This window comes from Vicugna pacos, chromosome 6 (genome assembly GCF_048564905.1).
Source record: "Vicugna pacos chromosome 6, VicPac4, whole genome shotgun sequence".
NCBI classification, from domain to species: domain Eukaryota; kingdom Metazoa; phylum Chordata; class Mammalia; order Artiodactyla; family Camelidae; genus Vicugna; species Vicugna pacos.
The window spans coordinates 1,145,078-1,157,874 of NC_132992.1; the positions used below are offsets into that span (position 1 = coordinate 1,145,078).

Consider the following 12,797-nt stretch of genomic DNA (forward strand, 5'->3'; position numbering starts at 1 on the left):
CTGCCCCTAGTCCAGGGTGGGGGCTTCAGATGCTCTCACCTCTGGGCAGGGTCTTCTTGGAAATAACTTGTCTGCCTGGCCTCAGATGAGTCCTGAGACAGGTTAGAAGGTGGAGGCCATGGGCCTGTGCTGGGCTCCTGGGAACCCTGTGGTGACTTACCCTCTGCCCTCCCCTTGCAGACACAGTCCTGGACTGCGACCTGAGCTGTGAAGTCAGGCAGGACAGGGGCTTTGTGGACAAGGCAGGGGATCTCTGGCTGGGCCTAGAAACGGGGATGGGGTTTGGAGCTGCTGCAGGCTGGGTTAAGAGGGATGAGTCCCCTCAGGTGTCCCCCTGCCTCCCAGCTGATGCCAAAGAGGAACCAGGCATGGCTGGAAAAATTGAATAACACGTGTACTTCCTGTGTATACCCATGGGAGACAGCCAGGGTAAACTGAGTGAACTCACCAAGAAGGCTGCAGCCCTCACCTTCAACATCCTCTTCAGCTAAAGACTAAAGAGGAAGCTGCAGGCAGCAGTCAGTACAGCAGTCAGTTACATGGAATGCCCAGAGGAATGAGAAGGTCAGTTAGACAAGGGCTGGAAAGGTGTCACTTTGGTTTAGACGTGGGAGTCATCAGTGACTCGCTGCGTGGGGATGGAGGAAGGGAAGACACACCAGAGTGGGTGGGGACAGACTGCTGGTGGGGAAGCAGGCAAATCCTTCAGGAAGTTTGTCATCAGAAGTAAGACTCTCTGGTTCACGTGAGAGGGAAGAAACAGAGGGAGATGTTTACAGAGAGGGAAATTTGAAATCATCACTGAGAAGGAAGAAGGTGCAAGTTAACTAAATAAAAGTAGCAGGATGGCTGGGCAATGCGTGACTTTCTTCAGCAGCACTTAGATGCCTGGGGGGATGTAAGGGGCAAGAGTGATAATCAGTCTGTTGTGTAGTTGGGAGTTTTGCCAAGTAAGCACACTGAAAATACAGAAAAGGGAATAAAGGATCTAAGTAAGAGTTATTAAAAATTTAGCTCCTGGAAATTGTTGAGAAGGAGAGCATTTCCTTTACCATCTTACATTCAGTGATTGGGAACCTGCAAATTAAATTGACTAAAGCAGATTACTGTGAGAAAAAAATTACGTATGAATACATGCAGGAGTTCACAAAGCAACGGGATTTGAAGGGGTGGCTAGAAGTGGGGGCTTATATGCAATTTAATAAGTGACAGGAAAAGGAGAAAGGCATTTTCTGAAAAACAAATGACTTCTTGGTGAGAGGGGAGAGAAAGGGCACTTATGGTAGAACAAGTGACATTTAGGGAAAATAGAGAACGCCTTAGGAGAATGTATGGGAGAGATGACAGGTTTGTGACAATGTCTTGTTGGGTCTGGTGCTAGGAACTTGTCTCTAATTTTAAGACTGTTTCCAAAAAGTAAATAGAGAAAATGAAAAGCCTGAGGCAGACTTCGTTTCTCCATGAGGAAACAGCTGTGAATCAGCGTTTAAGGTAACATATAGAAAGCCTGATGGCACTGTAACGATTGTGATCCATCAGAACACTGGAACAGCCACAGCAGATCCAAACGCTGCCCATCTAAATCTTTAGGTCTACAGACAGTGATTAACGCTGGAAAATTCACAAAAGCTATCAATCAATATCAACGACAAGTTTGGTGGGTGGCTGGGTGCTGCTTAAACAGCTGGCATCCGGACTCAGTTTGAGTATGTAATACTCCAAAGGGCTGGGTTTTATTCCCTAAGTCTGCTTAAAGTCAATGAGATGCAGAGAAATGTGGTTTAAAATACTACATCAAATTTAATCACGCACATAGAATGCAAGAGTATTTTCCCTTAAGAAACAGTGTCAGTATCTTACATAACGAGAAGTGAATAAAATGTTAGGCAAACAGCCCAGCAGGTAAATGTTTGCTATTTTATCTTGCAGATCATATACTTATTCTTCAAAAATTCCACATATTCTTCACGTGCTTTCGAAACCAGATCTGGACTTAGACTTGACTCATCCATCAAGGCTACGAGAGAGTCTGTAGGACTTAAGATTCAAGTTCAGTAGTAGCTGGAAAGAAAATGAAAGAATTAGATTCTTTACTGAAAATAGTTCATAGGTAACTAAATGTCAGTTTATTTTTTAAGAAAAGCTGAGACTCTTCTAAGTTTTAACAAGAATGAAAAACACCTACATACGATTACAACACAAAATACAAGATTACTACTCTAGACTTTGCCCAGGGCTGCACATTGAATTAACTGCTCTTGTGGCTAAGGATCAGAGCCCCTGGTTTTCTCATTCTTCATTCATTTACTCAGCAGCCATGTACTAAGGCACTGTGACAAGCACTGGAATCACAAGATGAAGATGACAGAGTCCACCCTGAAACATCATGTACCGTAAACTGGAAAAATAGATGAACAGGCAATTTCGGTACAGAGACATAAACGCCATGACAGGTATAAAAGAGGGCACAGTTGGAACACTCAGAAGGGACGTCCAGCTTTGTGTCAATACTGTCCCCTCTTTGGTGGCCGTGATGTGTAAGCAGATACCTGAAGGAGGAGGAGAAAGTGTGGGAGGGAGAGGCAAGAAGCAAACACAAAGAGCAGAGGCAGGAAGGGCGCCCGCGGAGCTGGACGCAGTCTGACCAGTCGCTGGAGCAAAGGGGCCGAGCAGGGGAGTAAAGAGAGACGGCTGAAGACTTTGGCAAGAGCCAAATCGATGTGGGTGTTTTTCTTCCAAGCTAAGGAATTTGGAATTTTTCCTGAGGGCAAAAGGTTAACCCCTGACACAGTGAATGACAGGAAATTAATTGTCATCCACCAGGGGACAGGTACATGAACTGCGGTTGCTTGAGTCTGGGTTTTTGGCCTCAGTCACTACCAAACTCGAGAAGCTGATGACCTCCATGCTTTCTGAGAACAGGTCCATGTGCAGATGACAGGCCCACGGGGACAGCAGGAGAGGAAGGGCACAGCCAGAAATAGAGAGAGAACACAGACTTCCTGAGATTTTTTTTTAAAGCTATGGATCGTGATGAATAAATGAGGAATAAGTACACTTATCATTATGAATGAAATTATGCTTTCACATTTTTCATTAGATATGTGTAAGAAAAAAATTTAACATAGTATCTGTTATTCAAACAATAGAATGAGGTGCCACTTACTCTTTACATTGTATTTCGGAAATCAATGCCTAAATTTAATTCAGAAATGTTGGCAACATACCTTCTTTTAATTCTCTATCTGTATTACTCTCCAACTCCTTCTGCATCTGAAATAAGTCAAATATTATTTTTAATGTGTAAGTTAAACAAGAAACACTATCATAGGAATGACAGCTAGCTTATGAAATGTGGCCTTTAAATAAATACTTTTAGAGACTTGACCTAACTTGGGGATTGCTTAAATAGAAAAAATAATCACAGGAATAAAATAAAATAAATTCCTACTTACTTTGATTTTAGATAATAGAGAACATATGTATGTAAGGCTATTTAGAGTCCCCTGATGGAAAGCACAGCAAACCCTGCCCTGTCGGATGCACATAATCTCAGAGGGTGATGCCTGATCTTAGCACAAAGAGTTTAAACAATTCAGGTCATGTTCTACACTGAATGCATTACTCTGCAGTTCTCAGAAAAACTGCCTTTTATAAAAGTTTAGTTTTTTTTTAAACATTAATGGCTTTTTCCTTAAAATGAGCTTTCCATTCCTGCACTAACATTAAAGGACAAAACTGTCCTCAGGAACTTTCTCTTGCATTGCTTTTGCACTCACACTCTTCCACCATCATCCTGCAAAGTGACACACTGTCGATTTCTTGGTGACAACTAATGAAAACATTTCGAGTTTGCATCATGCTTAGCCACTGGCGGAAGTGTTAGCCATGCATTTTTTTTTTTAAACACCACACAGTCCGGTTTCATGACTCTGAAGCACTTAGACTCAATTTACCCACAACACTGTCTACGAAACCTGAGCTTTTTTCTTCTTTATTATGACATGAAGCCAAGTGAGAAGAAACAGGTTGAGACCTCACTTAACAAGGGCCCATGCTACCCTTCTCTGCATGAAGATCATGAAAACACCATCAAACCATAAACCCACGCACACCGCTTTAAATGGCTATTTTAAAAACGATACACAATGAAAACTGGTTGTAATTTAAAGACTCCCTATCATTGCCACCTCGGTATTCCTGCAGGTGAGGGCAAGACAGAGACATAAGCGAACTTCATCTTAAAAATTTAAGTATTTGCTTTGCTTGACTACCTATTTAGAAATGTTCTACAGCTGCTCAGTAAGACATTTTATAACAATTAAAATAACAATGCTATAAGTAAAACAACAATTAAGGATGTACTCTTACAGAAGAAAATGATAAAAATTTTAAACTTAAAAACAGAACTTAATGTTTTTAGTGTCACAAGTTTATTGAATTCATAAAAAGAATTTATCTAGGATTCCTTTAAATAAAAAACATCCTCATGTGGTTAAGTAGCTCAAAGCCAATCATTTACTTATGCTTAGGGGTAGAAAAACTGGGGTGCTGCAAAACTGAAAATTAGTATCAACCAGTGCCAAACCGAAACCAATCAGAAACTAAGCCAAACATTGGAAAGTGGATCTCTAGTTATTTGGCACTAATACTTAACTTCTAAAATAGAATTTAAAATGGAGCTTTTTAAGGAATTTAAAATTTGTCAGTTTAGTTGCCTTTATTGAATAAAGTTAATGACAGGTATCTCTTGAAAATTACAAGTCCAGGGACTTTAAAAAATTATCAAATTTCTGTCTCCTTTCTTTATTAGCACAATTAATTATGGCTTTTACTTAGCGTGCGTAAGTCAAATAAACAACTCAGAATTTCATCAAATTAAAAACAAGAGTTATATCAGAAATCTGAAACCCAAGGAAAAAAAGGCAATGTAACTAACCCGGAACAAGGGATCGCTCAAGTTAGTCGAAGGGACTGAAACAGTCTTGAAGCGCCTTCTTCGAGTAGGACTGCCTTTGGCCTCCGCGCTAGTACCAGCAGCAGAAGGCGGTTCGCCAACAGGCCTTCTAGGAACAAAGCCGGGGAAAGAGCTCTTGTGCTGCCTCTCCAGCTGAAGCTTAGAGCTCATCTCGGCCAGCCTCTCATTAACCCTGCGAGGATCGCAGAACACAGATTTCATTCATTTCATTTTCTTCCTAAGTGATGTGTATTTTTAAAGTTGCTATAATAGTAAACAGATTGTCCCATTAAACTGCGTTTTAACACCAAAAATACGTCAGCGAAGACCTACTGTAAACAATTACAGTTTAAAACTGTCCTAAAGAAGGACGTATGTCCCTGGGGGGGCCCTTAACTAACAAGTACTTCAAAGTGGGGAGAGTCAGAGATGGAGACGCCCCCACAGAGGACCCCCACTGCCTTCTGCACCGGCTGCATCTAGACATACTCACCCTCAGTAAACCAGTTTAGAAATAAAAAATAAACCATCCCTCAAAGCCACTGTCAAGCATTTGCTTTCACCCCCCTTATATACACATTTCACTCATTACCCGGGAGAAATCAAGCATGTGGCACTGAGCAACAGTTTAGAGCCACCACCTCTGGGGGGCACCAGGCGGCAGAGGAGATGGTGGGAAAGAACCACAACAGCGCCAGGGGCAATTTCAAGTGTCCCCCGATTTCCCAAAGCTCACTTTGTTACTTCGCTTTTACCAGAGGCCTACATCAGCACCTGCTTTCCATAACCAAACAAAATCTCAAGCGGATTTTCACTTTTATGGAAACAAAGCAAAAAGCCAGAATAGCTCTGGGTGTTTGTTTTAGCCCGAGCCATCAGAGGGGCAACGAGCACCCCGAGCAGCGAGAGGGGCCCCACCGAGCTCCTTCCCCAGAACCACCCTCAGTGTCCCGGCATCACGCCGCCACGGCTTTGGGCTGTGTCTGTGAGCGCCTGTGCTTTATGCATATTTATTTCATACATCCACCAGCAAGATGTGTCCTAAGGTAACTGCCTCTTTGCTTCACACCGACAACTTTCAAAGGGACGCTCTACTTTTGGAGAGCGGGGAGACCTGTAGCTTGTAACACTGCTACTCAGGCACTGGAGGTGGGACCCGCCCTTTCTGTCTTCCACACACCCCCTCGGGCAGGCCACCATATTCTTCTTAGCCACTATGTGAACCACTATGCTGCCCTTCACCCCTATGTGAATTTCCCCCTATTCCCCAAGCATGCCTTTATGTAGCGGAGACAAACTTAGAAGGGTACAGTACTTCGTCTCAGGGTGCATACGAGCGGTGACACCAAATATCACAATCAAGAAAGTAAATTCACCAAACACCAGCATGGGGCCCCTTGGGTTTACGTTGCGCTCGTCCAAAACACAGTTAATTTTTAACTCATTAACATTTCTATTTATGGGAATTCCAGCTAGAAATTTTGTGATAATATGGCTGTCTAAATTACAAAGTTTGCAAAGCCCCTAGCTTAAAGACTAGATCAGGTTAAATATATGCAAATATAAAAAATAAAGTCATATAAAAGCAACAAAAGGCAGGGAGATGCAAACTGCCCTGGACTGACATTTTAAAGGAGAGTTCATTTGCTAACATCATTTCCCAAAATTACACTATCTAGTTAGCTCTCACTTGCTACTCACCTCATGAACCTGGCTCAATAAAAATGATGCCTTAGAGGCAAATGAACGACCTAAATTATTTTCTATAATTCTACGTTTTGACTTACGAGGTTAGCTGACTTGCCAAAGACTTTCTATTTTCCAGCTCTTCCAGGTACAGTTGCTTGTACTGTTCCAATCTGTTTTCATTAGAATCATTTTTTAGTTCAGGTTCCAGATCTTTAACTCTCTGTTCCGTTTGACTGACTGAAGCACGTCTGCACTCTCTTAACACGTTTTCTTGAAGTGCTGCTTGTGCCTAAAGCACATTAAAAGGATACAATTATAAAAATAATTATAACCTGAGTAATTGCAGTCTGTTTGTACCCTTTAGTTTTCAGTCAATGACTCAGAGAGTAATTTTAAGTGTGAGAAAAAAGCTGAATGTTAAACTACTTATCATCAATGTCAAGTGAATTAAACCTGAATTACAAAATTAAAGTTGAATCACTCTTATATTAGTACTCATGTAATGTGATAGTTCGAAGAATAATAGGATCAACTTAAAATTTTAAAAATTGAACAATACAATCTAAGAGTAATCCCAGAGTGTGGCACAGCATTTACATCACAATATATTCTTTTCCTCCTAGTAGTCTGGATTTACACCAATTGGTCTTAAAAATGATTCTCTAGTGAGAATTGTTCTGAAAGATCAATTTAGTGATAGTGATGATGGAAACTGAATTATTTAAAGGGACTATCAAATGTGGCCTTCCTTCCAGAAATCTACAAAACAAACTGCTATATGGGAAGTAGAGGAAACACATAAAATGTACACATCCGAACTGTAATTCTCAGCGAAGTGAGTTAGAGCACGTTACAGATCAATGCTTCACCTGTATACACTGGCTGATTCCTTTCAGTTTTTCTGCCACATCCTGTCTTGTTTGCACCTCGGTTTCCTGTCTGTACTGCACAGCTCGCCTGAGTTTTTTCAGTGTTTTTACTACATCCCTTGTTTGTTCTTCAGTCTCCCGTTTGTCCTGCTCCACTTGACTGTGATCCACTGTATTCATTTCGAGGTGACGTCTGAGGTTTACTGCTTCTTCCTCCAACTTCTTCTTCTCCTCCTCTAGTGCTTCACATTTCTTTTGCGTCTGTTTCACAGATAATATCTCCTGTAGAAGAAGCTGAGTTTCTGCACTTAGATGGAGAAGTACTGAAGATGCAGATTCCTCTTTTGCTGGAAGATCAGCATTCTGCATGAAAAAGGTAAAATTGTTTGGTAAGAGGTTAGCAGACTGAGAACAGCCTAACTCTAACCCAGCATCAAAGGTTGAAATAAATTCAGTTACAATAAAATGGTATATCTACCTTGTGGAATGGAGAAACTCAAATTACTCAGAAAATCAAGAAAAAAAGTTCAAACCACCAAGAGTCACAAAAATACACTGTTTACTGTCATCATCTTTGTTATACATTTGTACTTGGTTTTACACTCTTATTTTTCTGTAATTGTTTCATGTCTTTCCTACATAAAATGACTACAAGGCACCTCTTAGTAGAAAGTCTCTTACCTCTTCCTTCCCCAAGTCTTAACTCTTCATGATTTTTAAAGTTTTAGGGAGGTCATATTGAGTTACTTAGGGCTGAATTAATAAATGCCTCCCAAAACAAGACTTTGAAAAAAGACTGCAATTAATACATCTTACAAATATGGATTCTAATGGCATAAGCCTTTCTCTGAACTACAAATATCTTATGCTAGTTTGAATTGCATTCCAAGGAGCAATGAATGATTCACAGAGTTAAGGAGAAATCCATCTCCTAGTGTAGTGGCTTTGAACTTTTGAAATTCAAATTACTAATCTGTTATCTGTTTCTGATACACTGATTGAATATTATCTAATTTTTAACAGCTGTACTCTTGGAAAATTTCCCTTGGATGGGATGAAATATTTATTTCATTAATTATGCATTAAGCTATAGAATACAGCTAGGCATCTCTCCTTTTAAGTAAAAGGAGGCAGACACAGGGAGCTGAGAATGCAGGATCTACACCAAGAACAAGATCGGCACCAGTGTCACACACAAGAACCAAGCCAAAAGAGGACTTCATCGTGAACTGCAAGATGATGGATTAGAGAGGCTTCCAAAGAGGAAGGTTGAATTAATATTTTCCAGGCTTAATCTTTTGCCTCTAGGTAGTGAAATCTATGGATGAGTCTATGAATTATAATGAATGCAACATAATGAAGTGTATTGCAGACTGAGTCAGCAGATCCCGTGACCATGATTTGATGGAAACTGGAGTGAAGTGGGAGGCAAAGGGTGAGAAACTAAAGGTCTGAATGGGGGGAAGGAATGGACTTTACCTTTGCAAGCCTACTTTCTGTCATGTCACAGAGTCAGCAAGGCATAAGCTGGCCACAGGCCCCTTCAGGACACAGCAGATCTCCACAGAAGTGGAGTTACAGACATTCCACGACACTGACTTTTTATTATTATGTAAAACAACTGGTAATATGCAAGAAGACTCGGAAAGAGTTCTCATAACATCTGAATTGGTACTGGCATGGGACAGACATAGATCAATGCATCACCACTGAGAATCTGAAAGAAACCCTCACATTTACGGTCAATTGATTTTCAATACGAGTGTCAAATAACTGAATGAGACAATAATAGTCTTTTTAACAAATGGTACAGGGACAACTGGATATCCACATGCAAAAGAACAAAATTCGACCTCTACCTCGGACAATATGTATAAAATTAACTCAAAATGAAAGAGCTAAAACTACAAAATTCTCAGAAGAAAACACAGGCGTGTGTCTTCATGACTGGATCTGGCACTTGTTTCTTAGGACAGTAAAAGACAGAAATAGATTAACTGAACTTCATCAATACTAAAAACTTCTACTCTTCAAAAGACACCATCAAGAAGGTAAGAAGGCAAGCTCCTGAACAGGAGGAAATACTTGAAAATCCTACATCTGATCAAAGGCTTGCACCCAGGATACAAAAAGGACTCTGACAATTCAATCATAAAAAGACAACCCAATTTGAAAATGGGCAAAAACCTAAACAGACAGGTCTTCAAAGAAGATACACAAATAGATAAGCACATGAAAAGATCCCCTACATCCTTAGTCATCAGAAAAATGCAAATCAAAGCCACAATGAGATGCCAGTTCACACCTACCAGGAGAGCTGATGACCAGTGGTGACAGGAATGCATAGAAATTGGGAGAATTATACACTTTGGATAAAAACATTAGATGGTGCAGCCACTCTGGAAAACAGTATGGCAGGTCCTCAAAAGGTTAAACAGAGTTACCATATGACCCATGTGACAGCATTTCCATTCTTAAGTCTATTCCCCAAAGAAATGGAAACATGTTTATACCAAAACTTGGACAGAAATGTTCACAGCAGCATTATTAGCAATAGCCAAAAAGCAGAGGCAACCCAAAGGTCCATCAACTGATGGATGGATAAATGGTTTAGCCCCACAACCGAGTACTGTTCGACAATAAACAGAAATGGAAATACTGACAAGCGCTGTAACATGGATGAACCTTGAAGACGTTTTGTCAAATGAAAAAAGCTAATCATGAAGGACCGCACAGCATGTGATTCCATTCCTGGGAAACACCCAGAACAGGCACATCTATAGGGACAGAAGTCAGACTGGTGGTTGCCGGGGGGTGGGGGGGCTGTGGTGCTGGGGGGGGTGATGGCCAAGGGATGCAGGCTTTCTTTCTGGGGTGATGGGAATGTTCTAAAATTGATTGTGGCGACAGCTGCACATCTCTGAATATACTAGGAGATAGTAACTATGTATCCTAAATGGGCAAATTATATGATACGTGAATATTTTTCTTTTTTGGTGGAGGGAAGTAACTAAGTTTTACATATTTATTTTTAGAGGAGGTACAGGGGATCGAACCCAGGACCTTGTGTATGCTAAGCATGCACTCTACCACTTGAGTTATGCAATCCCCCTATAACATGTGAATTATATCTCAACAAAGTTAAAAAAAAATCCACAGGCAGGATCTAGACAATTTTCTTAATTCTCTACTTTGGGTGTACAGATGTGATCTGAACTTCTCCATGCTTTGACAACATGTCTAAAATGAATAGAAAATGAAGGCAATGTCTAACTTCAACTGGTTTCTATAATGACCTTTCTGCACAAGCTACTCTGAAATCCATGAAATAAATACACACAGATTCTATATCCATTCACAAAAGTGAAGATGAGACATGACAATTTTCTGGAACATTCCATGAAACATTATCCTCTGATTTTATCTAGCTTGCCTCATTGTGGTGAGAGATCACTAAAACATACTGTTTAATAGGAAAAAAAAGTTAACTTCTGTGAGGAAAGAGGTATAATTCTCCACTTCTCTAAGGGTAAATATAAGAAAAAAATAAAGAATGGCAGAATGAAAGTCAACATTTAAGAAACAAGTGCATTATAAAGATAATAAAAGTAAATTATGATGAAGATGCAAAAGAAAGCTATCCCCTAAAAGCTAGTGTCCTGCAACACTCTGTGCTGCACATTCATGGCCGAAGTGCTGAATTTCATACATACTGGGTTTGCAGCTTGATGTGGCTTCCTCTCTCCATCCTGTCTCTTATTTTCTGAGTTAGTTTGATGATGTGCTGTCACCTCCAGGGATGCTTCCAACATGGACACTTTCTTTCGGGTGTCAGCCAGTTCTTGCTGAAGCTGTCTCATACAGGCCTAAAAAGATAACTCTGTTACTGAATTTTCTGTCACCTTATCATTAAGTTACATTAATAATATATAACTCCAACAAATGGGCTTTGAGAACTATCCCCACAGACATCAGTCACCTTCTTTTCCTCATAGGCACACATTCCTGCTTACTGAATTTCATTAAACACACAGAAGGTGTGGCCCTCCTGCCTTACCGACAGTAAGTTAACTTAGACAATGGATGCAGCCCCACCAGCCCCTCCCTGCCCCTCCCAGGAAGCGGCCGAGCTTCACCCCCACTGAAGTCTCTGACAGAAAGGGGTGTGCGGGTGGGCTGAGTGGTGGTAAGTTCCACACTGTGGAACATTCTCCCTCTTTCTCATTAGAGGCTTAAGTTCAGAGTTCTTCACATCTTCAATCTGGTGTTTAAACCCTTCCAACAGACTTCCATCTCACAATAAAAACGAGGATATTCCAATGGACTTTGGGGACCTGAGACAACCTGGCGTCCCCTGCCTCCTGGACTGCAGCTCCCACAGCTCCCCCCACCCCTCCCACTGACTCCCTTCCTGCCACTCAGGACTCTGGCTGCTCCTCCTCAGTCTGAAAGTGGGACCCCAGTGCCAAACTCGTACATCACAGAGCGCCCCAGTTCCTCTGTACTGGACAAACTTAGATCCGAATGACAGTAACTGAGCCTTGCAATGAGAACTGTGAGCACATTATTTGAAAAAATGTTCAAAGTAAATTACAAATAGAACAGGGGAGACTAAGTCAAACACAGTTTTGCTAAAATTTACATTTGTCCCAAATTATGACTGAATGAAAAGTAGATGCCTTTAAGGAGTGGAGAGGTCATAACAATACATGATTTGAGATGGAAGTATTTCTAAATTTAATTGCAATTGACATGAATAAAAATAAAGTTATATCAACTAAAAATGTATGAAAAGCTACTGAAGGAAAAGTACTGCAAGATACAGCATTTACACATTAACTGTCAAGGTAATCCACACAATTGAATCTTTTCTCTCTTTCTCTCTCTCTCTTTTTTTTTTTGTTTACATTTTTTGTTCACACAACTGAATCTTAATTTCAAAATACTCATTTTAGGTCTAAGCATTTCATTTATCTGCTTCACGATACTAAAATGTGGTGACAGAAAGATTAAAATGATTTAGGCAGTATAAATTACTAAGACCTGCCTGTATCTGTCAACAGCTTATAGCTTAATCTCTTAGAATTTCAGGTGGCACGGCATCTTGACTCAAAGTAAAGCACCTCTCAGGTCTAATTTTTGTTTGCTGCATACAAGAAATGCCTTTAGGCTGCTTTACAGTGTATACATTTATAGCCCGCACACTTTTTATATTCAACTAGTTTCAACGTTCAGCTTCCATCAGATACTACTTTGAATTTTCTTTGAGGAAGTCTGAAAAT

At 40.6% G+C, this 12,797-nt stretch overlaps 1 protein-coding gene across 4 annotated transcripts in view; it reads right to left on the reverse strand.

The window, feature by feature from the left end:
• Positions 1-1,775: 1,775 nt before the first annotated feature.
• LOC116279757 (ankyrin repeat domain-containing protein 26-like) overlaps positions 1,776-12,797 on the reverse strand; it is a 159,069-nt gene continuing 148,047 nt past the window's right edge. For all 4 annotated transcript variants that reach the window (XM_072962176.1, XM_072962175.1, XM_072962177.1 and 1 more), the window contains 6 exons: positions 11,229-11,381; positions 7,516-7,878; positions 6,745-6,935; positions 4,940-5,150; positions 3,228-3,273; positions 1,776-2,061 (listed from right to left, as the gene is read on the reverse strand). In XM_072962176.1, coding sequence (XP_072818277.1) covers positions 2,039-2,061; positions 3,228-3,273; positions 4,940-5,150; positions 6,745-6,935; positions 7,516-7,878; positions 11,229-11,381 — 987 coding nt within the window. In that variant the 3' untranslated portion in view covers positions 1,776-2,038. The remainder of the gene's footprint in view (positions 2,062-3,227; positions 3,274-4,939; positions 5,151-6,744; positions 6,936-7,515; positions 7,879-11,228; positions 11,382-12,797) is intronic.